Here is a 25,585-nt window from a genome sequence, read left to right on the forward strand (position 1 = left end):
GGGTAGGAGCCAATAAGAAAGTCAAGTACAATTGTGTGCGATGGAAGGGGATGGATTAAAAAGGTAGAAGTCAAATTTTTAAAAAGAGAATACAATAAAGATGGATAGATAGCTAGGTAGGTAAAGGGATAGATAGGTAGCTAAGGCAGATAGGTAGGTAGATAGATGAGAGAGAGAGAGAGAGAGAGAGAGAGAGAGAGAGAGAGAGAGAGAGAGAGAGATAGATAGATAGATAGATAGAACGAACGAACTGATTTGGAAAAGGAGAAACCAGTGAAAAGTCAGTACGTAAAAGGTAGGGGGTTGGAAAGAGAAGAAATGAAAAGCTATGTTAAGTGGGTCAGTAAATAGTAAAAAGAAAGAGAAAAGAGCAGACAGGAGATGGGGGTGGGGACAGAAGAGGAAGAGGGAGGGGAAAAGAATCAGAAAAAAAGAAGTTTTAAGAGACAGAAGAAAATACTTTTAAAAAATGAGCATGAGAATGTGTTCAACAGAACGTTTAAGAAAGGACTAGCCAGTAAACATAGACAATGTGAGAGGGAGGAAGGAATGAAAAGTTTGTGAAGGAGGAGTCATAAGAAAAGCTCACAATTCAGTCCAGTGAGAAGATGAGGCTGTAACCTTCTGCGTCTGGGATAGTACATCACTTTAGCAGGCAGATTGCTCCCTCCATCTTCAACTGTTAATTTCTCCTTCCAGTAGGAAGAAAGTTTCAGGTAGGCATCTTAAACAGTGGCCACCTCAAATGCTTTTTGAAAAAGAAAATATACAACGATTTATGTTCACAGTATTATAGTGGTGACAGGAGAATGAAGATGTCTATTTCACATGTGAAATTGACTTGAGGCCATCATCTACCACATGGATGCCAAGGGGTACCCATAACTCTAATGAAAACCTAGTTAGCATACACATAGTTTGCAATCCTTTTTATTTCTGAATGATTAGAAACAGGAATGATAGTCACCTTTTTCACAAATCGGGTATATGTATATGGTTGTCTCAACCAGGCTCTGAGGCACAACCAAGAATCCACTGCAGGGTCTCCAGCACAGTCATTATTGCTGGTCTGCATTCCCACACAAAGAAAAAGCCTTGCTCTTCTTGAGCAGGACAGACGGATGGAGTTTCTCCTGCCTGAAGACAAATCTGTCCCCCCAAGTATAGCTTTAACTAGACAAGATAATATTATAAAAATAATTGTCCTGCCTCCCCATCTATTCTAGGATTTCTCAACCTTGCCACTATTGGCATGTTGTGCTGGATAATTGTTGTGGGGATTGTCCTGTGCATTGTAGGATATTTAGCCTCACCCCCAGCCTCTAACCACTAGATGCCAGGAGCAAACCCCCCTCCGCAATTTGTAACAACCAAAAATGTCTCCAGACATGTCCAAATCCCATTGTCCCCTGGGGTACAAAATTGCCTCCCGTTGAGACCCACTACCTGTCCTCTCCAATTCCTCCCCACAACCCCATATACAAATTAGGATATGGCTCTCCTCCTGGGCATGAAAGGATAAATAGGATCTATCTTGAGTAACTTTGTCATCATTACTATTAAAAATAAATCTCTTATTGTGTTTTTTTTCAGCTTCTTATCCAAAGATCAAGAAAATGAGTATCACTACTGATGACCAGAAATTACACCAAAGACAAAAACGTAATTGAAATATTATGTTTAGAAATACTAAAATAGTAATTTGTGTAAAGACTGGATTTGGTATTGATCGCTTCTGTTTATAATGCAGATAAATCCTCTATCCTCTGTTATAAATGATGGATTTTGAGTAATGCTTACCAACAATGCTACAGCCTCTCTTGCGGCCCTAATTACTCAGTTGGTGTCACTGTCTCCACACGCCTCCGAGCAGGACAGCCCACACATTTTGCAGCTGACAACTCTGCAAGCCCAGTGCAGAGCCCTGTCCCCTCCACACACAGTCCCTGTTCCTGATCTCATTTCTGTACTTTTCCATGCTCAACAAGATACCAAGGCATTTTCTTAGCCTGTGCTTCACTGGCTGCTGCCACCACCGCTGCTACACCTTGCTCAGCAGTTCTTCCCCCTGCAGAAGCTTTTACCTGCATCTCATTGGTTTCACCTGGAGAATCATCCTTGCAAATTGCTGACTGAAGGTGCTACTGAGGTTTCTGAAGCCTATGACCCTAGAGACCTAGTGAGGACCAAGACCCGGGCCCATGCTTTCTCTCAAAACCCTGCCCTTCCTTAGGCTTTGGACTTTTGGGGCCTGTAGTAACTTCTGTCACTTTGCTAGCAGCAGAAATATTTCATTCTGCCACATATTTTTCTGCAGCAGCAGAGCATACCATCAGTGTCACCCACTCTTATTCCCCTGTTCCTTTTCGAACCGCCCAGCTGAGTAGTAGCTGTTGCCATTTTAACATTTCAACCTACTTCTTGAGGTCGCCTCTTCTTTAACATATATAGGGCTAGTACTATTTGCTGGATCTAAGTGCCTTCCTTCCTTTAGCTTTCTGGCTCAGTCATTGATTTTTCTAACATACTTCTCTAGATTCTGCCTTTGTGGGCCCCCCAAAATGGCTCAGAGCTTCAGAGAGCCTCCCCATCATTCTGCTTCCGTCCCAAAGATGTTGTCTGGGGCAAGAGGTGTGGCTTATGTTCTTACTCCTTTAAGTGTCAGCAGTATGGGCATCACCAAGGTGCTTATTAGAAATGCAGATTCTCAGGCCCTGCCCCAGACCTACTAAATCAGAATCTGCATTTTCACAAGATCCCCAGTGCATTATATGCACATTAAAGTTTGGGAAACACTGGCTGACATGACCTCATGGAGGTGGAATAAAGGAAGGCTGCTTGGATAACTTTTTTGTCCTCTGCTTCCTCTGGTCTTCAGAGAGATGTCCTTATTTCCACTGAGATAGTGCTTGGCCTGTTGTCATTCACAGTTGAAATGGCCATCACTACAGCGACTCATGGTCTGGGCTCGCTGGGCTTAGTAGAACCCTCTGGCTTTCCCATTCCACCTCAGTTCTGGCTGCCTGCTCCATAACACTCAAGGTGGAGCCCCCTTACCCCCAGCCCAGTGACTCCCCTTGGCAAGCTTCCCAGCTAGACTCTCAGCCCCTTCTGAACCATGTGTATACCACAAGGGAACCAAGAGTAGCTTAAGAAAGCAAAATCTCAAGGGGAAATAGGGAGGAGTTGGTAAAAGGGTACAAATTTTCCTCTATAAGATGAATAATGTCTGAGGAGCTGATGACATGGCGACTATAGTTGAAAACTGTATTGTATAATTGAAATTTGCTAAGAGAGTAGAACTTAAATGTTTTCAACAACAGCAAATGATAAATATGTGAGGTGATGGATGTGCTAATTAACTAAATGGGGGGAATACTTTCACAGTATACATATATATCAAATCACCACAATGTACACTTTAAATATCTTACAATTTTATGTCAATTATATATGTCACTAAAGCTGAAGACTTTTAAAAATGAAAGAAAAAGAAAGCAAAACCTCAGAGAGAGCCTTGCTCTGCCTGACCACACTGTATTGCAAAGTTTCTGGGCCATGCCCCAGGTGAAGAGGAAGAGGCAGGGATGGGGGTAGTCAAACAGACAGCAGAGCAATAGTTATTCTTTTCTGTCCATGTTAACCTCAGTTATCTGAAGCACCAAGGCTCAAAGTAAGGAAAATATGAAGCCCCATCTGATTTCTTTGCTCTCCAGTCTCTCCCACCATGTTTCCATTTTCCCACCATCTCTGAGCTGCTAAAGGAGTGGAACTTTTTCCCCCCTAACTTTCCTTAAATCATTTCCTTCTTCTTCCTGAGCCCAGATAACTCTTCCTGAGCCCACCAACTCTTATCGGTGGGCTAACAGTATGTCCATTACACTAAGGGAGAATTTTCTGAGCTAAGAATTCCAGGCTGTTGCTACACAAAAAGGCAGATAAAATTTAGGGAAATTCTTGAGACAGTCGCATGGCTTGCAAGGCATACTGTCTTGGCTGTGTCATCTATTTTGGAATGACAGGCATTGAATATTGCCTGGGTATTTATCGTGGCATTCCTCCTGTTTAAAATTCTAACCTCCCCTCCCCTAGCTCCACCCCCGAGGCAGGTGGATGCCTATGGAAGACTAGGGTAGAGATCTTGTACTTAGAGAGTCAAATATGAAAAAATAATATAAAATTTTAAAAATAGCCCTGTTGTATAATGGCTGTTTTGCATCTGTCAAGCCACAAAAGTGAGCACAACAAAAGATGATCTCCAGACCTGCATCTAGAAGGCATGGTCGCTATAAAAAATGTAAAATACAGAAGAGCATGTAATATATGTAGTATGACAACTTAATAAACTTAGGCAAAAGGCACGAACAACATTTTACTGAAGACATACAGATGGCAAATAAGCACATGAAAAGCTGTTTAACATTATTAAATACAAACCAAGCCACAATGAGATACCAGTACACACCCAATAAAATGTCTAGAATTTAAGTAACTGACCACACCGAGTATTTGCAAGGATATGAAGCAACTAGAACTCTCTGACATTGCAAATGGGAATGTAAAATGGTACAACCAAGGGGGAAAACTATTTTGGCAGCTTAAGTTACACTTACATCCACCATATGATTCAGTCATTCCACTTCTAGGTATGTGCCCACGAGGAATGAAAATATATGTCCAAATAAAGACTTGTACATCAATGTCCATAGTAACGTTATTCATAATAGCCAAAAAACTGGAAACAACCCAAATGCCCTTGACCGGGCAAATGGACAAACTGTAGTGCATCCATACCATGGGATACTACTCAGTAATAAAAAGGAATAAACTATTAATACAGGCAACAATATTGATGAATCTCAAAATAATTATGCTGAATGAAGGAAGCCAGATCATCCACCCCCCCAAAAAAAAGAGTAGTACATCCTGTTTGATTCCATTTATAGCAAACTCTAGAAAATGCAAATTAACTTATAGTGAAGCAGATCAGTGATTTCCTGGCGGACAGGAGTAGAGAGAGGGATGAACTATAAGGGGGCACAAGGAAACTTTTGGGAGTGATGTAAATGTTTATCTTGATCGTGGTGATGGTTTCATAGGTTTACATATATGTCAAAACTGAACAAATGGTACATTTTAAAATATGTGCAGTTTATTGTACTTCAATCATAATTCAATAAAGTTTAAAAATTAAATGATTTCTCGTTCGTTTGCCTGTAGGACCATCTCACCATTTGTATAGTTCTGTAAAGATTCCTGAAAAAACTTCAACCTCATTACCTTCTCCGCATGATATACAGAGTAACATAACAGAACAAAAGGTAGAAAGCTGTATGTCTCGGGTGCTTTGTATTGATCATTTATTTGTCTGGTTAACTTTTCTTTCTATGGGATAGCCTCTTCACTGGCATGGTACTGATTGCTTAGAAATAATGGGATTCTACACAGGTCTGGACCCTCTCCTTGGTAGAGAAGGTTCTGAATCAGCTTCATGCTAAAGGTACCATGTACTTGAGCAGAAACTAACAAATATTTGATGATGATGATAGCTAACATTTATTGAGAACCTGCTGTGGGCCAGGTCCTGTGCTAAGCTAGAAGGAAGGGAAAAGGGGAAGAGTAGGTGACATAGTACACAAAGATGGAAAAGACATCGTCACTGCTCTTGAGGACTCATCAACCAGGGAGCAGACACACACAAACAAAAGTCCTTACAGTCAAATGAGAGAACAGTTTTGATTCGTTCAAAATGTGGAAGCACAAAAATTTAGAGAACAGTCCTGCCAAGAGACATCTAAAAAAGCTTTATAAAATGAGGGCTTAATTGAATTAGGTCTTGAAATGTGAATGGGAAGTTTCCAGATGAGATATGAGGATATGGTGAGGCCGTATTACAGACGGGCTTAAAGCGTTAAGTGAAAGCATGAAAGTTCAAGCCAGCAAAACCAGGCAGTGGAGGAGAGGAAACTGAAAAGGTAGGTTGAAGCCAGAACTTTGTACACCTTGCTGAGGTATGAATTTATTCTCTCAGTAGTAGCGAGCCATTGCAGGTTTTTGAGTAGGGGTGTGAAATAAGAATGATTTGGGTTTAAAAAGATAAACCCAAATCGTTAAAGATAAAGATGATTTGGGTTGCAGTGTGTGAGATCGAGACATAGATTAGAGGCAAGGTAGTTTTGGGTCTACTGGGATAGTCCAGATGAAAATGATAAAGACCCGAACTAAGGCAGTGACAATGAGGGTGAACAAGAGGCCACAGATTTAAGATATTTCAGAATCAGACTATGTCAGGATTTGGTGACTCAATAGATGTGTAGGTCCGGAGAAAGGGAGATGACGATGATGATGATGATGATGGTGATGGCGATGATGATGGTGATGATGGTGATGATGATGATGGTGATGGTGATGATGGTGTGTTATGGTGATGGTGATGATGGTGATGATGGTGATGGCGATGATGGTGATGATGGTGATGATGATGATGGTGATGGTGATGATGGTGTGTTATGGTGATGGTGATGATGGTGATGATGATGATGGTGATGATGGTGATGATGATGGTGATGATGATGATGATGGTGATGGTGATGGTGATGGTGATGGTGATGGTGATGATGGTGATTTAATTTTTGTGTATAGGTTTTCTATGCTCCCTTAATGCTGAGGCCTACCTCTGTCTCAGAACGCATTACACTGCATCATATTTTCTGTCTTTTCTACTGGATGATAAACTTCTTGATGTCAGGACTTATATATCTTATTTCAGTTCTAAGCAGTGTACTCAATAAGCATTAAATTGCATTAGACTGGCTTTATCTGAAATAAACGGAACAATTCTAAGCTTTCTGGAATGGAGCACTGGATGGATTGTTATGCCTTTAACCAAAACATGGAAAATAGAGAAGCAGCAAGTTTGGAAAGATGGGAGTACCTGGGTACATTATAAGCTTCATTTGAAACTAGTTAACCTTAGGTACCTGTAAAAGATATCCAGTAAGAAGTTAATATATATTAGTATTGAGACCGGGGCTTAGGAGAGACGTAGGGGATGAAGGGAAGGGGGAGATACTATATTAGTTTGATTGCTCTAGAGTCAGGAAAAGTCTCTTTTAAAAGGCTAAGTACTAAGTAATTTTTTTCTTGAATATTAAACCATACAGAAAGATAGAGAAACAATGAAGACATCATATCCTTTAAATGATGGAGGTAAGAAAATGAACAATATTTACAATTGCTCTGATACCTTTCAGTTAAATAATTATTTTTGTCATATAGTTTTTCAAGTTATGCTTTTTCCCTGATTATAAAATCTATGATTAATTTGATAAAGGAAGATATAAAAATTATTCATGATTATAAATATTAGTATCACACATTTTTGAGTGCTTGCTGGGTGCATAGGCCCTTTGGAATTGCCAAAGAAAGCGTGGGGAAGTTAGAGTCTCTGCTGTGGCTGACTATATAAGTTCCTGACGTTCTGCCATTAGGGAGTCCCAGTGCAGAGAATTCTCCCCATGAAGGTTCTACCTTCTAATGCCATCTTTTCTCCCTAGACATAAAACACATCCTGTTTCCCATTCCCCAGAACTGGACTAGAGGTTAGCTAAGTCTCTGTTAGTCTCTGCAAAGGATCCCCACGCATATCCTGCACACTGACCAAGAGCACTAGGACATATCCACTGGGCGGCCCATAAGCACCTCAACTCCAATATGTGCAAAACCAAACTCATCATCTTCTAGTCACCCCCAAACCTGTTCTCTGTTTCTCATAATTTTATTCAGGCACAAAACCTGAGTCATCTTTGACTCTTTCCTATTGCTCATATTCTACATCCAAAAGTTGCCACCTTCTGTCCAATCTACCTCCTTAAATTCTCTCATAACCTTCCCTTTCTTTCCATTCATGCCACCCGTGCCCTTAAGCATTGCAATAATTTGCCTCCAATCTCTTCTTCCTATTAATCTACCCTACATTTTGCTGTGAATGTAATCTTCCTGAAACACATATTTGGACATACAACTCCTCAACCCAAAAGTCCTCTGTGGTTCCTCTTTGCCTACTGTATAAAGTGCAAAACAGTTCATTCTAGGGCAGGGGCATAGTGGGAGATTTAGCTGGCAAAGTAATTTAGGGCCAGAAGTTAGGGAGTTCAGGCTTGTCCCTGATGGCAGTGGTGAGCTACTGGATGCTGGTAAGCAGGGGACTTCAGAAAAGGCATCTTACACTTGCAGATACTGCCTTAAGGTCTATAAATAAATACATTCTTGACTATGGGAATTCTAGACATTATGGCAGCCCAGCAAGGAGAACTATATCATTTTTTCATATTTAAAGGTACCTCTTCTTTCCCCCAGATACTTCAATTCAAACTCCAGGTGTTTCTGCGGGGGTGGGGGGGTGATAAATTAGGAGTTTGGGATTAACAGATACACAGCACTATATATAAAATAGATCAACAACAAGGACCTACTATATAGCACAGGGAACTATATTCAATCTTATAATAACCTATAATGGAAAAGAGTCTGGAAAAGGATATGTGTGTGTGTGTGTGTAACTGAATCACTTTGCTGTACACCTGAAACTAACACAACATTGTAAATTAACTATACTTCAAAAAATGACCAAAAAAAGAAAGAAAAGAAAAGGATTTGCCTTTTCTAAAAAAGGAAGCGGAATTAGAGGTGAAGAGACTGGAGGCAATGAGACAATAAAAATAACATCATATTGGACACTTACTATGTACCAGGTACTATACGAAACTATATTGTCTCATTTAACCCTCCCAACAATAAAACTATTTTTATCTACCAGTTTATACATAAGTAAACTAAGTCTCAGAGTGGTAAATTATCATGCCCAAGATTTCACATAATATGTGGCAAAGCCAGGGTTTTAACCCAGATCTACCTTACTCAGCCAATCCTATCTGCAATACCATTGCCCCTTATTACGATTAAGAGGCTATTACAATAGTCAAGGCTAGAAGTGAGTCCTGAACAAAGTCAGTGGCAGTGGGGATGAAGAGCTAGGCACAGATTTGACTCAGACTAAGAGGGTCGAATGGATGAGATCTGGTTACTGATTGAATATGGGGGAAGAGTGAATTGAAGACAATTCCCAGATTTCTAATCTGAGCAACTTAATGGATAGTGAATAGTGGCACCATCCAGTAGATAGGCAATACAGAAAGACGAACCAAGTTGGAAGAGAAAAAAATAGTTCAGCTTTTAATATATTGAGTTTGTGGTGCCTGAGGGCATCCAAGTGGAATATCTAAGTGGAACAGTCAAGGAGGCAGTTATAGATATTGGTCTGGGATGCATGGGAGAAGCAATGAAAAGAATGCCTTATATCAAAACCTATGGGAAATAATAAAAACTGTTCCCATAGGTTTGATATAAAGTGTTCTTTTTAGGGTAGATTATACTTTCTCCTTTTTATTCCCTCTTTGATCTAAGAGTTATCCACAAGTATGTTTCATAATTATCAGGAAGTTAATATTTTCAGTCACATTTTTTAAGTTAGGTTCAGAGAACGTAGCCTGTATATCTTTAACACATTGAAGTTGATATTTGAAAGTGTTCCATGGACATACAAAAAATGTATATTCTCTATTTAAAGGATGTAAGCCTCTAAATGAATCTTAAATTATATTTATTGATTATATTATTCAATTATTATATTTATTTACTGATTTTTTTGTCTACTAGACTCTTTTCTTACTATCTGTTAGATGTGTCCAGCCATCAAAGAGGTGTATGGAAGTTTTACACTATAATTATATTTTTATCAAATTCCCATTGCCTTTCTAATAGGTTTTACACAGTTAGGCTCTTTAGGATATTTAATCCACCATGTTGCTAGAAACCGTAGAAGAGTTCCTTATTCTTTTAACCATGGCATTAGTTATCTATTGCTGAATAACAAATCACCCTAAAACCTTGGCAGCTTAAAAAAACATTATCTCACAGTTTCTGTGGTTAGGAATACAGAAGCAACTTAGCTGGATGGTTCTGATTCAGTCTCTCATGAGGTAATAGTCAAGATGTCATCCAGGGCTGCTGCAGTCATCTAAAGGCTTGACTGGGACTGGAGGATTTACTTCCAAGGTGGCTCCTTCACATGGCTGTTAGCAGGAGGTCTCAGTTCCTCACCATGTGGGCATCTCCATACATCTCTTGAGTATCCTCATGATACGGCATCTGGCTTCCCCCAGAGTGGGTGATCCAAGAGAGAGGGGCTGAAGTCACACTATATTTTACAACCTAGTCTCAGAAGTTATACACCATCACTTCCACTATATATTCATTAGTAGCAAGTCACTAAGTCCAACCCACACTCAAGGGGAAAAGAATTAACATCCACCACAGGAGGAAGTATTATCAAAAAATTTGTAGACATCTTTCAAAAACACCACGACAGTATTATCTTCACAGTTTTTTTCAGATTGGTTTACTATCAGTTCCAGCTCCTTCCTTTCCAAAACTGTACACACTCAAAAACATACTCATACACAAAGAAACTCAAGAAGGTACATAGAATTTAAGTAAAACTTTTATGCAGATCATTAGAATTTATTAGTTATTCACAATACACTTTACATTTATTGAGAGAAAAATAAATAGCTATTCACCTTGACTTTGAATTGGCTTTTAATTGGTAATACTACTTTCTATTATTCAAAGTATTCTGTTTGTCTAAGGCTGTTTAGTCACGATTGTGCATAATTGGCATACACCATACCAGTATTCCTGTGGACATATTTTACATGAAGACTTACTTTAGTATCATTATCCAGAAATAGTTACTAAAATCCACTTATGGAACTCTGCTAGATGGCATACAAAGCATGTTAGACAGTCTTTGAGTGGGAAGAGATTAATGACAGGCAGACTAATGAACAAACATTGAGCCAACATTTGTTAAAGAACTAATGCAACAAATAAATGTTCTTGAGTGCTTACTATATGCCAGGCACTGTAAACTAGTATTCACAGTACAGCATAGTAAGTCCTATAACAGAAGGATGTATAGGGTGCTTCGGAAGCACTGACAGAGAATGCCTGTCTACCAAGGCAGATATTAAGGAAGGCTCTCTGAAGGAGGTGACACAAGCTGAATGAGTCCTAAAGGATAAGAAATTTAAAAGAGGGACACTAGAGTTACAAGGGAAATAGTGAGGGCAGAGGCAAAGGGAACTGTGTGTTGTTCAGTATCTCTGGAGCATAGAATATAAGTAGAATGGTGACCAGAGGTGAGGCGGGTGAGGTAGGCAATCACCCCAGATCTTAAGGTTTATTTGATGCCTGCCTGGGGTCCATGGAGGGTTTAAACCGAGCGTTGACAGCAGGGAGTAAAAGTCCTGTTAAGATATTTTAATTACCATTTTACAAGTAGCCCATGAAGGACACCAACAAACAGTAATTTTCTTTTTCTCTCTGAAAATTCACCTGCAGCTCCTGGAATCTTCTATCCTAACGACTCAATTAAGTAAGTATCTAAGAAAACGTAATAAATAATGCATTACTTTAAATTAACATTTAAATAATTACACAGGAGTCCTGCTTGAATCCTCCATTCCTGTAGTTTTACTTGTCTGTAGTGAAACTCTCAACCCTTTGCAACCTCTCAGGACTAAGCTAAAATTGTAAAGTAGGCAAAGTTAGTCATTCGTGCTCTTCCACCTCCTTCTCTCTTTGTTCTCACTTTAGGCCTGCGATCCCCTAATAGGTAGTACGTTTACTCCCCTGTCGGGTAGCACTATTTCTTATGGGATCTGGATCTATTCTTTACCCCTGTGCCCACTCAAAAATGCATTACTTGTGCCTTTTGAAGTTACTGGTTTTCTAATGATGATAAATTAGTTTACTATATAGTATTAATGAGTTAATCTGTTACCCCCCTAAGGGTATTTGCACTGTGATCCAAAGTAATTAGTCTCTCATGATGCAAAATAAAGCCCAGTGGAGAAGTTTTCTTTTGCCCTGGGGGCCTTTCAGCCCCCAAACCTTGGTGGCCACCCATTCTGCTGACGTCCTATTTCCCTCAGACTTGAATAATAGTTCATGCACATAAAATAACTCCTGATGAAACACACATACCCAACACCGTTATCTTTTAAACACTCAACAAACCAAATGAGGTCCAGGATAGTTTTTTGTTGTTGTTGTTGTTTTAATTTTTTTTTTTCATTGGCTGCCTTGGGTCTTCATTGCTGTGCATGGGCTTTCTCTAATTGCGGAGAGCAGGGGCTACTCTTTGTTGCTGTGCACAGGCTTCTTACTGCGGTGGCTTCTCTTGTTGCAGAGCACAGGCTCTAGGTGAGGAAGCTTCACTAGTTGTGGCTCGCAGGCTCTAGAGCGCAGGCTCAGTAGCTGTGGCACACGGGCCTAGTTGTGGGATCTTTCTGGTTGAGGGATCGAACCCGTGTCCCCTGTATTGGCAGGCAGATCCTTCCACTGAACCACCAGGGAAGTCCCCAGAATAGTTTTTATAAATCCCAAACTCTGATGAAAATGGTTGGGTAAAGTGAAGTAGTGTATGGTGGTAAATGGTGTTGATGTTCAGACCAAGCTTCTTAGAAAAGGATTTTGAGGTAGGAGTGACAGAAGTCAGTTTATCTGATTTACTCAGGGCTCATGGGATACAAGGATGCTGAAGGAAGGAAACTGACTAGCTCAGTATCAAGGTAGTTTCAAGAAATAAAGGTGAAATGCAGCCAATAAATAAAAAATAAATTTTTTTTTTAAAAAAGAAAAAATATATTGGGATATATGTTCAGTAATGAGTGGATGTGAAAGGCACCTTCTTAAGTCTTATTACTGTTTATTTTTTAACCTGAACAATGGTTATGCAGACGTGTGCACTTTGAGAACATTTTTCATGATGCACATTGATGGTTCATGCACCTTTTAAAATCATTTGTATACTTTAAAATATTTTGAACTTTTCATATAATTCAACATTTTTCCCACACAGTATGTTTAATCACATTCATAAAGCAATTAAGAAATTGAATTAAATTCTTATTATCTTGCAAAATACTATATACCTACAATAAAGTTGTTTATATAGCTCAAAAAAAAAATAAAGGTGAGAGAACGATTATGTGTAGTTTTATAGAGTGTTAATTCCTGCCTCCCTCTTCCTCCTGCCCCCACTCCCACCCTAGACTACAGAACTACAGAATCACTTGAGTCTTTTCAATAGCAAACGCTCTGGATATCCTTTGATGAAAAATCAGTTAAGATGAAGAACTCCACACATGACCCGGAGCTTCTTTCCCATTCCTCTCAAATACACAGGGTTAAAATACCTTTAGCTATACCTAAGACCATTCCAGACCAGAGCACAAGAAAACAGCTACAACACCATCTGGTATGGCTCTGCCCATTACAACCATGTCACATTCCTTTACCTTACAGAAAAAGACACAGGTTCAAGGCCTTTGACTTAGTCTTCTCATTCTGATGCAGCTCCTTGTTTGCCAAGACTCAACTGTGAACGCATCATGTCTGTTCCACCATTTACCTCCTCTCTCTTCTCTTCCTCCAACTCCTTAGTTCTTTGTTTTTTCTAATGATAACATAAAGGACAGTAAGCTTAATAAAATAGAATTAGGAACCAAAGAAATCAGGACAAGAGGAAGAATATGTGATAAGATAGCGATGGGGTAAACAGTTGTAATAATTAACTTTTGCATTTAGATACTGAGTATGTTCTGATGATTCAGATAGAAGATGAGAGGAGAAACAGAGTAAAGAAGCCAGTGAGTCTGTTGTCCTAAAGACTGTGCTCAGAAGTTTGTATTTCATTCACTGAGTGACAGTCTAAGGTTTTGAGGAGAGATGCAATATTATCAAATCAATAACTCTGCTGAACACCCCTGATAGCATCATGTATGACAAATCGAAGACAGTTAAGTAGGTGCTAAGTCCATTAATGATTTGTAGCCTGCACAATGGTCTTCATTCGTGCACACAGAACTAAAATATGTTGAATGGGAATTTATTTACCAAACTTTCTTGAGAACCTACTATGTTCAAAGTATAGTGCTGGGCATTAGAGAGATACCTAGATGAATAAAGCACTGCCCCTGATCTCATTTGTGCTTCACAAAGCATCAGGAGGAAAGACAGGGAGATATGAGCAATGCCAGAGAGTGAATTGAGAGCAGGACAGTGGATAAAATGTTAGGCAAAGGGAGGACCACCCATGGAACTGCCCAGTCTTTGGCTTATCAGGTTGGAACACTGATTTTAGGTTACAGAGGTGCTGCTTTTAAATCCCACTCAACCACTGGAATAAGTAAATGGATCTGGCAATAGAAAGGACTACATGTATGTATTATCAGGAGGTATCAGGCATCATTCCAAAGCTATGGGACTGAGGTACCAGTAGAGGACCACCGATTAGATTAAAACTTAGATATGCAGAAGGATTAGGCAGACAGACTAAAATTTAGTCTCATCACATTAATCTTCAAGAGATGGTTGGCTAGTTATCTTTTGGACTGAAGTAAGGTTGTATGGAGGAGAAGGTTAGGAGCAGAAAGGTTATATTTATAGTTTTATGACATGGCAAATTACACTGTGAAAAACTGTGCCTTATCTTTGGGGCTTCTAAACTAATCATCATTAATATCACTGCCCTCTTTATTTAAGAAGTAGAGAGTTGGCAGTACAAATGACCTAAACCTTAGACATTTTAGTAGCGTCAACCTATCAGGGAAAACTACCTAAGATTAGGGAAAAGTGGATGGAATATCATGGCACTCCTAGAATCGTGGTGGAACTTTCCAACATAACAGTGAGTTCATCTGCATGTTTCTGCTCAATTGACTCCAATGAGAAACTGATAATTCATTGCAAATTGCAGATTTGTATCCAATGTCACAACTGGTTTCTAATGGTCTTATATGAGGCTTTTCTGATCTTTATAGTTAGTTTTTGTTCTCAGGTCTGTGCTACTTTCTTTTATCTAAATGCATGCCTTTGGGACATAAAGTCTGTGGGGACAGGTAGAAACATACACAGGACTCCACTTGCTGCCTGTGGTATGAGGTAGGGAGAACAAAAAAAAAAAAAGAGAGAGAGAATCTGGGTGCATTAGATTGCAGAGGATCTACAAAAAGGAAATTGTGCTGGAGTTGGCCTAAGAAACTGGGTCTTAGAAAAATAAATGAAGCCAATGGATACGAGCTATGTCACTGATGTGAGCATTCATGTTCCAGGTTCTATATTGCAAAAAGGTATTAGTCTGAGGATGGGCTATTGCTGCCTAACCCTAACTAAGACCTTTTCCTGCTAGGATTTAGGGTGTAATTTCATAGTCTGACTGTATGTCTCAAAATTGAATTGTTAGGCCTTGGAGGAAAAAGTAAATTTGATAACATAAGGGCAGGCCAAGTAAAAATGAAAATAGAGCGCCATGTTTCCTTTAAGAAGATCAAGAAGAAGAGAGTCAAGGGCTCCATGGAGGCAGGAAAATATGAAAGTAAATCCGATTTAGTCTTAGGCCTTGATTTTTTAAAACTTTTTGTTATTCTCTAATTTACATGATTTTGTTGTTCTCTTGCTACAATTTAGTAAAATATAATTTTGGTTCCATGTAGTAGGTCATAATAAACAATTCTGATTAGAACACAGAATACAATATTGTGATACCTAAAAAAGGGCTCTATCTAATTTGGTATTGCATATGATTTGAAACCCATTATTTTAATTTATCATCAGTAATCATAGATCTTTTCCTACTGTGGGACAAGGAGAGGAGAGGAGATAAGGAATTTTGAGGAGGTGTGGGTAGAAAGTGAATTATCAGAAGGCTCTGATCAAGCAGGACTGGCTGAAAGGACTGGCCCATCCCCTCTCTCACCAAACCCATGCTCTTCTCAACTCACTACAGAACAAACATGGCTAAGGTGGATCAAGAGTGGTAATATCAGATAGGTGTTAGTTTACACAGCACATATTATTCAACTGTTTATGCAGCAATTATTCTACTCCTCTCGGTAACAGAGCATGTCCTCCTATACCCAGGGGCCAATACCTAAATAAGAGGCTAAATAGAGGGATGAGATTAAAAAAAAATAAAGCTTATTCTTCTTTGTGAATTGCTGGGGAGGAAAAAGACTCCCAAGCACAAAGCGAGTAATCTGATTCAATTAGGAATTTGGAGGAAAGTTACATAAATTATCAACCATAAGTAATAAAATCAATCTCTTTTTACTTTTTCAGACAACAAGACTACCATGAAAATTGCTGCCAAGAAAGAGTATGTACGATGAAATTCACTGATAAAGCTATTAAGGATATTTTCTAATATGTTATTAGAGAAAAGTCTGTGAATCAGACAACCAGCAAAATCATCTGTTGATATTAATCAGTTTCCCTCTTTGCCTTTTTCTCTTCCTTGGCTCTCCCTCTCAGTTAATCTTGAGTTTTGCAGAGGTCCAAAATTCTTGTTAAAAGAGTTATTGTTAAGGGGGTGTACAAAGTTACTGTTATTGGCCTTTTGCCCAGGGGGCTTAAGAGGGTAGATTGGGGGAGCCTTAGGAGATTTAATCATCATGGGGAAAGCATCAAATACCACAAACCCACTCCATAATGGGAAGGCATTAAGGGAAATGCCTTTGCAGACCCTTGCAGATCTGCCTCAGGGATGAGCATCTTGCCCCTCAGGCAGGTGAGCAAGGATGCCTAGATCTGTCTCTTTAATTCTCCTGGGAGTAAGAAGAATCTTAGGATGGCTATTCCATCAAAAGAAGGGACCTGGTCACAAGAGAGCTACAACTTTCACCAAGCAAAGAGAAGAAGATAAATTTGATAAGTCCCAACTCTGGGGCTAGACAGAGGAATCATGAACAAGAGAGTTGTTCAGGGGAGTAGCACATTCACACACTCTCACACATACACCTGGTCAATTCATAGAATGTGCAACAAACACAAAGGCTGAGAACATATTGGCACCAAAAGGATATTTCTTGGTTTAACACTATAGTGAAAATGAGCTGAAAAATCAGATTCTACTTATCACATTTCACTTCATTAAAAACTTGATGAATGTCCCAATTTTATATGTCAAAGTTGGACATGCTTCTTCTCAGCTACCCTAAGAGTAGTAATGTAGGTCTGCTATATATTATCTCTGGTGATAAGAAAATAATATATATTGAAATTCTTAGCTCATATCTATTGGAATGGATTTAGATCAATTTAGACCAAGAAGGTGAGTAACTTACTTATTAATGTTTAAACATTATTCTTAGAAATGTTTGATTTAGGACATTTTACATAAGTAAAACAAGTGTTTTTCAACCATATGCTGTCATTTCAAACTATGTTTTGCAAACTCAGTAGCCATTTTCTGGTCTGCGCACTAGGTGAAAAAAATGTATTACGAGAACTAGATAGTAGTGATGTTTGCACAACGTTTTGAATGTACCTAATGCCAGTGAACTATACACTTTAAAATGGTAAATTTTACACCATGTGTATTTTATCACAATAAAAAATGCATTAAGAGATTTGGGAAATGGACTCGAATAAAATGGATTTTCCTTGAAGCATCCCTCAAACCTTCTCTAATGGGTCAGGAGAGAATATACTACATACAGCAAGGTGTTAACTTTGAATGTTGGCCTGAACCTCAACAATCTGGGGCTACCTTTGGAGATAATTGTGAAGCAACAACCACATTATAGGGAATCCGGTGCCCAAATGCCAGGATATCAAACAATGCACAGCGAAAATGCCAGGCATCCAGGCTTTGCTGCCACTGACTAGTAGCCACAGCCTTGAGAAATAGAGTTCCTGTGGAAGGTACACACTCTTGATCTAGCTGTCTTGAGGATAACAACAACTTTAAAAAGAATTCTATTTTATTATATGCAAAAGGATTTTTATGATTCCAAAATATATCTGCAATAAGCAAACATACATGAACAGTTATAGAGTTTGGCAGGTGCACTTTGCATCTGCCCCTGGTCCAGTCTAAGCTGTAACAGTGAGCATAATTAACCATGAGGAAACGGCCATTCAAGTCTGGTCCCTGGGTTTCTACTTCAGCTCATACTGAAGGGAGACCCTAACTTCCCCCCACTGCTCGGCCTTCTGGCTCTTTGAGTCTGAGTCCTGGCTCAGCCTTTTTTTCCTTCTGAAATTAATGTGTTTCATTATTTCTTGAACTGTCCTCTGCCTCCTAATCCAAGACAGTGTGCACTGATAATCTTTTGTTGGACCTAAACCTGTTCATTTCCCTTAAATTGTTAAAGTGCTAATTGTTGCCCATTGATTAAACTTTAACAAGTAGCTGTAGTCATTTGCATACATAAACACAGTCCATTGACAGAGGAAGGCAGCAACAGGCTGGCCACAGAGCCCACAGGCTGACCCCTCCACTCTGGGGCTTTATTCTTCACCCTCATCTCCAAGCTAAACAGATGCCCAAGTAAAAGGAGGCTATATCCACAAAGGCACATAAATATTTGAACTGCAAATTTGTTTAATGAAATAGTTTGTTAGAGGTAATCTAGTTTGTATGTTTAAGAAATATTGCTTGGGTCATAAACACAGTCTTACTTCTTGCCAGGGCATTTGTTTTCTATGAGCCTAGACACCCACTTGACTATTTTTTAACCAGGAAGGCATTTATCTTCAGCAATAAACTTTCATAGTTCCAAAGGATTTTTCCGTTTTGCTTTGTTTTTTTCTGCTTTATTTTATTTTAATGGGTATGCTATTTTATTAACATTTAAACTTCACCAACAATGAGCTCAAGTATATGCTAGCCATATGTTCAGATTTTTGAAACAAAGATAAAACAGACAGACAGCTTTAAGGGTGCAATGTATTTAGCACTGCACAATATATTTAACAGTTAGACAATGTAGGTGGTGGTATAACTACACACTTAAGAGCACAACTATAGGGTCCAAGGGATTTTGAATCAAAGGAAATCTTATTCAAAAAATAGATCACAGCCATAGAGAATAAACCCACTTGAAATTAATCTGGTGTTCTAAATAGATTTCCTATGTTCTCTCAATACACCATGGCTGGATTCCAGTTATGCATTGATATAAGGAATTAAAGGTTAGTCCCTGTCCCTAAAATAGAGTAAATTCATATGTGATTTCTCTTGTATCTCTGCTCACCTCCTTTCCAGGTAACTTCTGAAGAACTGAACAGCATAATTCAAAATATAATGACCTGGGTTGTTGCTGCCGTGACCAGTGTATTATACCCAGCCATCACAAAATATGAAGAAAGGTCGCAAAATATTACATACCCAATGCCTGATGACTCCACCCTCTCCTCTGATAGTGAGAGTTGCTGTAGCACATGCTGTGAAACATTTCTATATGAAACAAGTAACATGGTTCAGGCAGAGCCCTGTACAGAGGCATCTGACAGGTCAATAGGGCAACCAATGGCACCATCAAAATCATCTTCTGCCCATAAAGAAAGAAGAGACGTAGAAAGAACATATCATAGGGAAGAACACTTAGAAAAGAAACCTAAAACTCTCGAACCTAAATATAATGAGACATCTGAACCCCGCAAGCTTAAAACCTGTAAATCCGATAGTCACCTTGTTGCACTGATTGAAACAGGCACAAGGAAATGTAAAGATGCTGCCACTGAAACAGATGGCTTAGAATGCCCACTGTCTTCTGATGAAAAAGCAAAAGCTATAAATGAGATGCAGGAGTCAAATGATGTTTTTGTTAACTTTAAATATCACCTAAAAGAGGAAACTGACTTGATTTTAGGAAACGTTTTTCATGAAATAGTGTCTGATTTAACCCAGACCATCCCCACCCTTTCCTCTGTTACGGCCAACACTTTGGTTGACCCAACAGACACTGACAAAGGAGACTTGCTCTCCAATGTTGATATTTCCTCAGCAGCTGATGAGATTATGGAAAATGTGCTTGAGAAGCTACAGTCTGAAGTTGAGAAAAAACGTTTTGAGGAATCTTCACAAGAAAATGTATCAGTTCACTTTAAACCAAACTTAGTCAGTGGAGAATATTTCATTTCTCCAAAAGAAAAAACTTCAAAAGCTTCCCTGCCTTATGCTTTGGAAAACATGAATGATACTGCAGAGGATATGGTTCATATGATTTTAGAAAAGCTGACGGCTCTTGCATCTTCTAAGCAAAGTGAACTTGCTCATCTTGAAATCACAACTGAACAGGCTTATCAGCAACACAGGGAAGATCCAACATATATGTTCCTTCAAAGAGCCAGCAAAAGGAAATCCAGTGCTAAACCTGAATCTGCCAATTTGATTGGCAAAGAAGAAATACAAAATGTAGTGTCAAATATTTTTTCCCAGTCCTCTCTGGTTGGTTATATAGAGGAAGCAATCAGCACTATATTAGGTTATATACAAATTGGACTTAATAATGAAAGGCTCATTGCAACTGAAGAAACAGTGATCATCCTTCAGGTACTTGATGATATCTTGGCTCAGCTACATCAGAAACCAGTGAAAACAAATGACCAAAAGAGCAGACACTCCAGAATGAACAGTCCTTGTGGCACTGAAGAAGAGAACAGACTCATCAGCACTGGAGTAGCTAATGCTCCTAGGTGTGGGTGCCTATTTCCACCTATTAATGTTCCTGGCATGGTCCTTTATTCTGAAGACGAAAATGAAGAAATAGACAAAATTGTAGAAAATGTATTGATTTCATCTATCAAAGATGAAAAAGCAAAATTACAAGAACAGTTTCCTGATCACTGGTTAACAAGGGGAAATACTGGTTTTAAATACAAAAGAAATATGAACTTACCTACAAAGCCTGCTTATCAAGACGAAGTAGCACTTCATGATTGTCGATTTAATACTGACCTTTCAATTTTTAATAATAAGGACCTTTTTAAGGACAAGCCAGGTTTGAATAAAGACATTTCACTTTTCAGCCAAGATGAAACGTATCAAATACAAAAAGCCTCAGAAAATATAGTTAGAAATATTTTAGCACAGACGCTCAAAGATATATCTTCTGGGCTCTCTGATCACTTAGATTATAAAAATAATAGAGAGACTTCATTTCTTATCTCAGGAAAACCAAAAGATCTGTCACATCAAGAATGGATGGACCAGATGTTCTCTGTGTCAGAAATCCATACGGTAGCTCAAGAAATTGTAGATGCTATCTTAAAAATACTTCACATATCTTCTAGTCACATTATCGGGCATTCTTCATCAGTACATCAAACTTCTCTAGATAATGCTGATGTATCAAATAAAGAGCCATTAGAAATATGGTTTGATAGTAAAAGGAAGATGAAATTTTTACCTGCACTTGGTGTAGACTCTACAAAACATCCCTGGTTAGAACCTGAAGCAAGTGGCTCAACATCTGAACCTGTAGATTACATTAACGATAAGGTCATTAACACAGTTTTTAAGAAGTTGAACTCATTTATTTGTCCAAAATTACAAAACTGCTTCAAACCAGAAAGCCATGCTGCCCATTCAAAGCCTGAACCTGACAAGAAATCTTCATCTCCATCTCACCTTAGTGCTTACACAGTTAAAGTGGTAAAAATCATTTTGGATGCTATCCAGAAAGAACTACAATACAATAAGAAAAATCTAAATCTTAGGAAGAGTAGCCCTCCCAGGAACTTTAGAGATAGAGGATTTTTCGCTGACACCGAAAATGAATTAGACTCTGTTGTCACAAAGCTAAATAATGACATTATGACAAGTTCATTAGCAACTTGCATTTGTGAAGTTTTAAGTGGAAACACAGATAAAAGCAATATTTTATTCCCTTCAGATAAGCTAAGGTCTAAAATCTCACATGGAACCCCCAGCACTGATCAACAGAAACTTTTGCCTTCTCACTGCCCTTGCATGCAGGAGGAAGTTCACCAATGTACTGGACCGCAAGTGTTAGATAGAATTGGAGATACCTTATATGACATGTTATGCAAGCTCGTAGGAGACCATCCACATTCTCCCCTATCTGATGAGCAAAATACAGAGAACTTGAGAACAACCAGTACATTGCAGTCCAATATTAAGCTCGTTTCTCGTACAATTCTAGAAGGTATTGTTTCAAAACTATGTGGTGTTGAGATAGACTGCATTTTCAAAAATTCAGAACTTAAAGCTATCTCAGAGTATATTGACACTGACAGCCTGTCATTTGCTTTGCTTCTTGAGGAAATGAGCAGATGCTCTGACATAATCTCCAGCATGTTGTCCAATGTGACCTGGCCAGGTAGCCAAAAGGTGACTAACAATAAGGGAAAAACTACTGCCCCCAAAACAGGAACCACAAAAGAAAAGCATCTAAATAAACTGAAAACCATGGCTTCAGATATCCTTGAAATGGTTTCTGCTAAATTGGAAGACTTTGTCAATAGAACTTTAGAAACTCTGGACGCTATAATCAGTGGAAATAAAAAGAACAGCAAGACATACTGGGAGAATGAAAATGCCAACATCTGTGCTAACATACATGAAAAACTACTGCGGTCAACTTTATACATGAATGCAAAGAAAGTGTCAACTACTATTTTGAAAGCTATTCAAACTGAATTAAATGTGAGCTTGCCAGATTTGGAAACACGTATAAGCAAGCCACTACAAGAGAAACAAATGCTTAAGAATTTAGTCAATTTCATTTTAGATGCAATTTCTCCAGATATGTTTAATGAAACTGAAATAGAAGAGAGAGGCATTGAAAATTATAGATACAGGCCAGTCTATGGAAATTTTCTTCCTGGAGGAGCTGATCCAGAGTCATATCTAGAAGATCCTGCAGATACAGAGAAAGAAAGTGCTGGAGAGGAAAGACCAACAGAAAAAGAAACTAAATCACATTCTCTTAAGCAACAGGAACTAGAAAGAACACTAAAAAAATTTGAAGTAGAACTCAAAGAGCCACAAAAGTCCCCAGTTGTGCCCATTATAAGAACTATTTTGAATGAAATTTTTCAGAATGATTTAATTGATCAACTAAATGTGCTTCCTCTTCCCCAGTCTCATTTATGTGACATTCCTCATGCTGGTGATGAGCCACTTGCTCAAACATCTGTTCAATCCCTGGATACAACAATGGGCCCTTTAGTGTCTGAAGCAGATGTAACCATTGTTGCAGATAACGTTGTTAGAACCATATTTCAAAAACTTTATTCTGCTGCCATGACAGGTAGAAATGAAAATGAAAATAGGTATAATACTATCACCTTTCCAGCAAATATCTCTTTTCCTGAACATACCAGTGGAGGAAAGTCCCCAGTTTATTCTACCATACTGGACAGAAATCCATGTACACTTCAGTCCACATTCGATATTGGTAAACTGACCAAAATAAATGTAGTTGAAGATATTATACAGTCAGTAGTAACAAATTTAGAAACATTTGCTAGTTCCAAAGTAAAAGCTCTCTTTTGTCCTCAGATCAATTTTACAGTTCCGATGGTCTTACCTTTACAACAGGATGAGACTGCTTTAAGCCAACCATGGTTATCAACCAAAGATTTGTATTCTGATGACCAATTTTCCTGTTGCCCAGTAGATCATAATAAATCAGGAAAGACCACCTCAATATGTCAACTGAGTGTCTCTAAATTAAATATATATGCAACAGAAGTAGCTAGACAAATATTACAAGGAATCAAACATAAGTTAGAAAAAGAAATAAAAAGTCCATTCTTAATTCAGAATGTTGTGGCTTCTGAAGGTATTCCAAGTCGGGTTGTTAACACAATGTTAGATATTGTGTCTACTAAAGGCAAATATGAAAAAAATATATTTGACAGAGAGACTGATCCAAGTCAGCCAGAAGATATTGTTGAAAAGCTGTTCAATAAAAGTGATTATCGAAAAAAACTTCAGTTTCAAATACTGGATACCATCGAGGGTATCTTAATTGACATCTGTGAGGAAACAATAGATGAGAATAATCTCCCACTTGCTGTATCCACTCTTAAATGTAATGTAAGTGGGAGACATTTAGAAACAAACTCTGAAAGGGATCCCGAGTATGCAAATAAGGCTATTCTTAGGCTTTTAGTTCCTAAGGAGTGTGTTGCTATGATTTCCAATGATATGGTGGATATTGTTCTTCAAAATCTTACTTCTGCTATCATGCTTGGTGTAAATGCAAAGGATTCTATTTCTCTAAGGCCAGCTCTGATATTTTCTGACGCGTTTCCCAAAGCAGAGCGTCAACAATCTCCTGTTATAGACTCAGTGAATGAAAGGAAAAGGGAGAGACTTCCATTTGCAATAAAGGAAAGAGATATACAGCTGAAATCAGCTTATTCTGATGATAATCAGACAACTGTACTTAAGAAACAAGATGCCAAGAAATCTGCTCCTGAGCCATGTGAGGAAAATACTCACTTCATGACTAAAACTATTTTAAATAGATTAAAGTCTTTTGCCACAGAAAGAATAGATTTGCTACTTATTCTTGATACGGAGACTAGAGAAAAACCATATGTTGGCCCAGAATTTACAAATTATAAACAAGATGACAGCAAATTTCTTGAATCAAACCAAGCGCCATTAGATGTGAATATCCTGAAAATACCAAGAGCTAAAACCATTCTCAGTCAAGAAGTCAGAAATTACACATTTGCTAATTACAGAGAAAACCATGGACCTGCAATTCATATATCGCAAGTTAGTCTTAAGGAATATGCTGACATAATCGCCAGTACCATTCTGACGCTTATAAAAAATGACATAGACGTAGAAATCCAAAAGATGTATACATATCAAAACAATACTTCATTCCAAGAAAACATCATTGCAAGTGAAACTGTCAACAACATCTTAAAGAGTTTACATGATAAAATATCTTTAAAGTCAAGTGGCTTTTACTCAAAGCAGGACCCTGGTCTTTTTACACAACTAGCTGTACAAAATGAAATATTGCCAGGTCAAAGAAAAATGGAAGACAACACTGAACTGCCTCTTTTTTCAAAATACTCAGATCAAAACCAAATTATATCAGAAGCAAAAAGCCAGAGAAGGACTTTGGAAGAAATATTTAGAAATGGAGAATCTGGACAGGAAAAAACAACTTCTTTGTTAAGTGTAGTTAAGGAAATTTTAAAGAAGGTATATCAAAGGGTAATGGAAGACACAGACCATTGGCCTCCATTTAATGAATTCCCCCACTTTATGTCTGATTCTAAAATTAAAACATCAGCACAAAAAAAAGCCTTCCAGTCACGTATAAGCAGTGTTGCAAATGACATAGTTGAAAGTGTTTTCAGAAAAGTGTTCTCAATAATTATGACATCTTTATATGAAAACAGTGAGACCAGGGGAGAATTGGAAGCATCTGGCAGTGATGAACTACTGATGAGTCCATCACGCTTTAGAGAACTGAAACAAGCAGAAAAAAGAAGTGTTCCCCCTGAACCCGTAATACTACAAGTTTATCCTTACACAGGTATTGGAAGTGTCACTTCATTGGAAAACACTTCATTGCAATTTTCTCCATTGCGACTGGGCAAACAATTGGTCCAAAAGGTTCTCAAAAAGATCACAGATTTTGCTTTGCTGAATCTAGAAGAGAGTTCATCCCCTAAA

The 25,585-nt window shown here is 38.4% G+C and overlaps 1 protein-coding gene across 1 annotated transcript in view; it reads left to right on the top strand.

The window, feature by feature from the left end:
• The window catches only part of LOC130841389 (fibrous sheath-interacting protein 2-like), a 67,066-nt gene that overhangs the window by 18,847 nt on the left and 22,634 nt on the right, over positions 1–25,585 (top strand). Inside the window, exons 10-12 of the mRNA XM_057717571.1 lie at positions 11,719–11,737; positions 16,246–16,282; positions 19,175–25,571. Of these exons, the coding sequence (XP_057573554.1) occupies positions 11,719–11,737; positions 16,246–16,282; positions 19,175–25,571 (6,453 nt within the window). The remainder of the gene's footprint in view (positions 1–11,718; positions 11,738–16,245; positions 16,283–19,174; positions 25,572–25,585) is intronic.

The sequence above is a fragment of the Hippopotamus amphibius genome, chromosome X (genome assembly GCF_030028045.1).
Source record: "Hippopotamus amphibius kiboko isolate mHipAmp2 chromosome X, mHipAmp2.hap2, whole genome shotgun sequence".
Lineage (NCBI taxonomy): Eukaryota > Metazoa > Chordata > Mammalia > Artiodactyla > Hippopotamidae > Hippopotamus > Hippopotamus amphibius.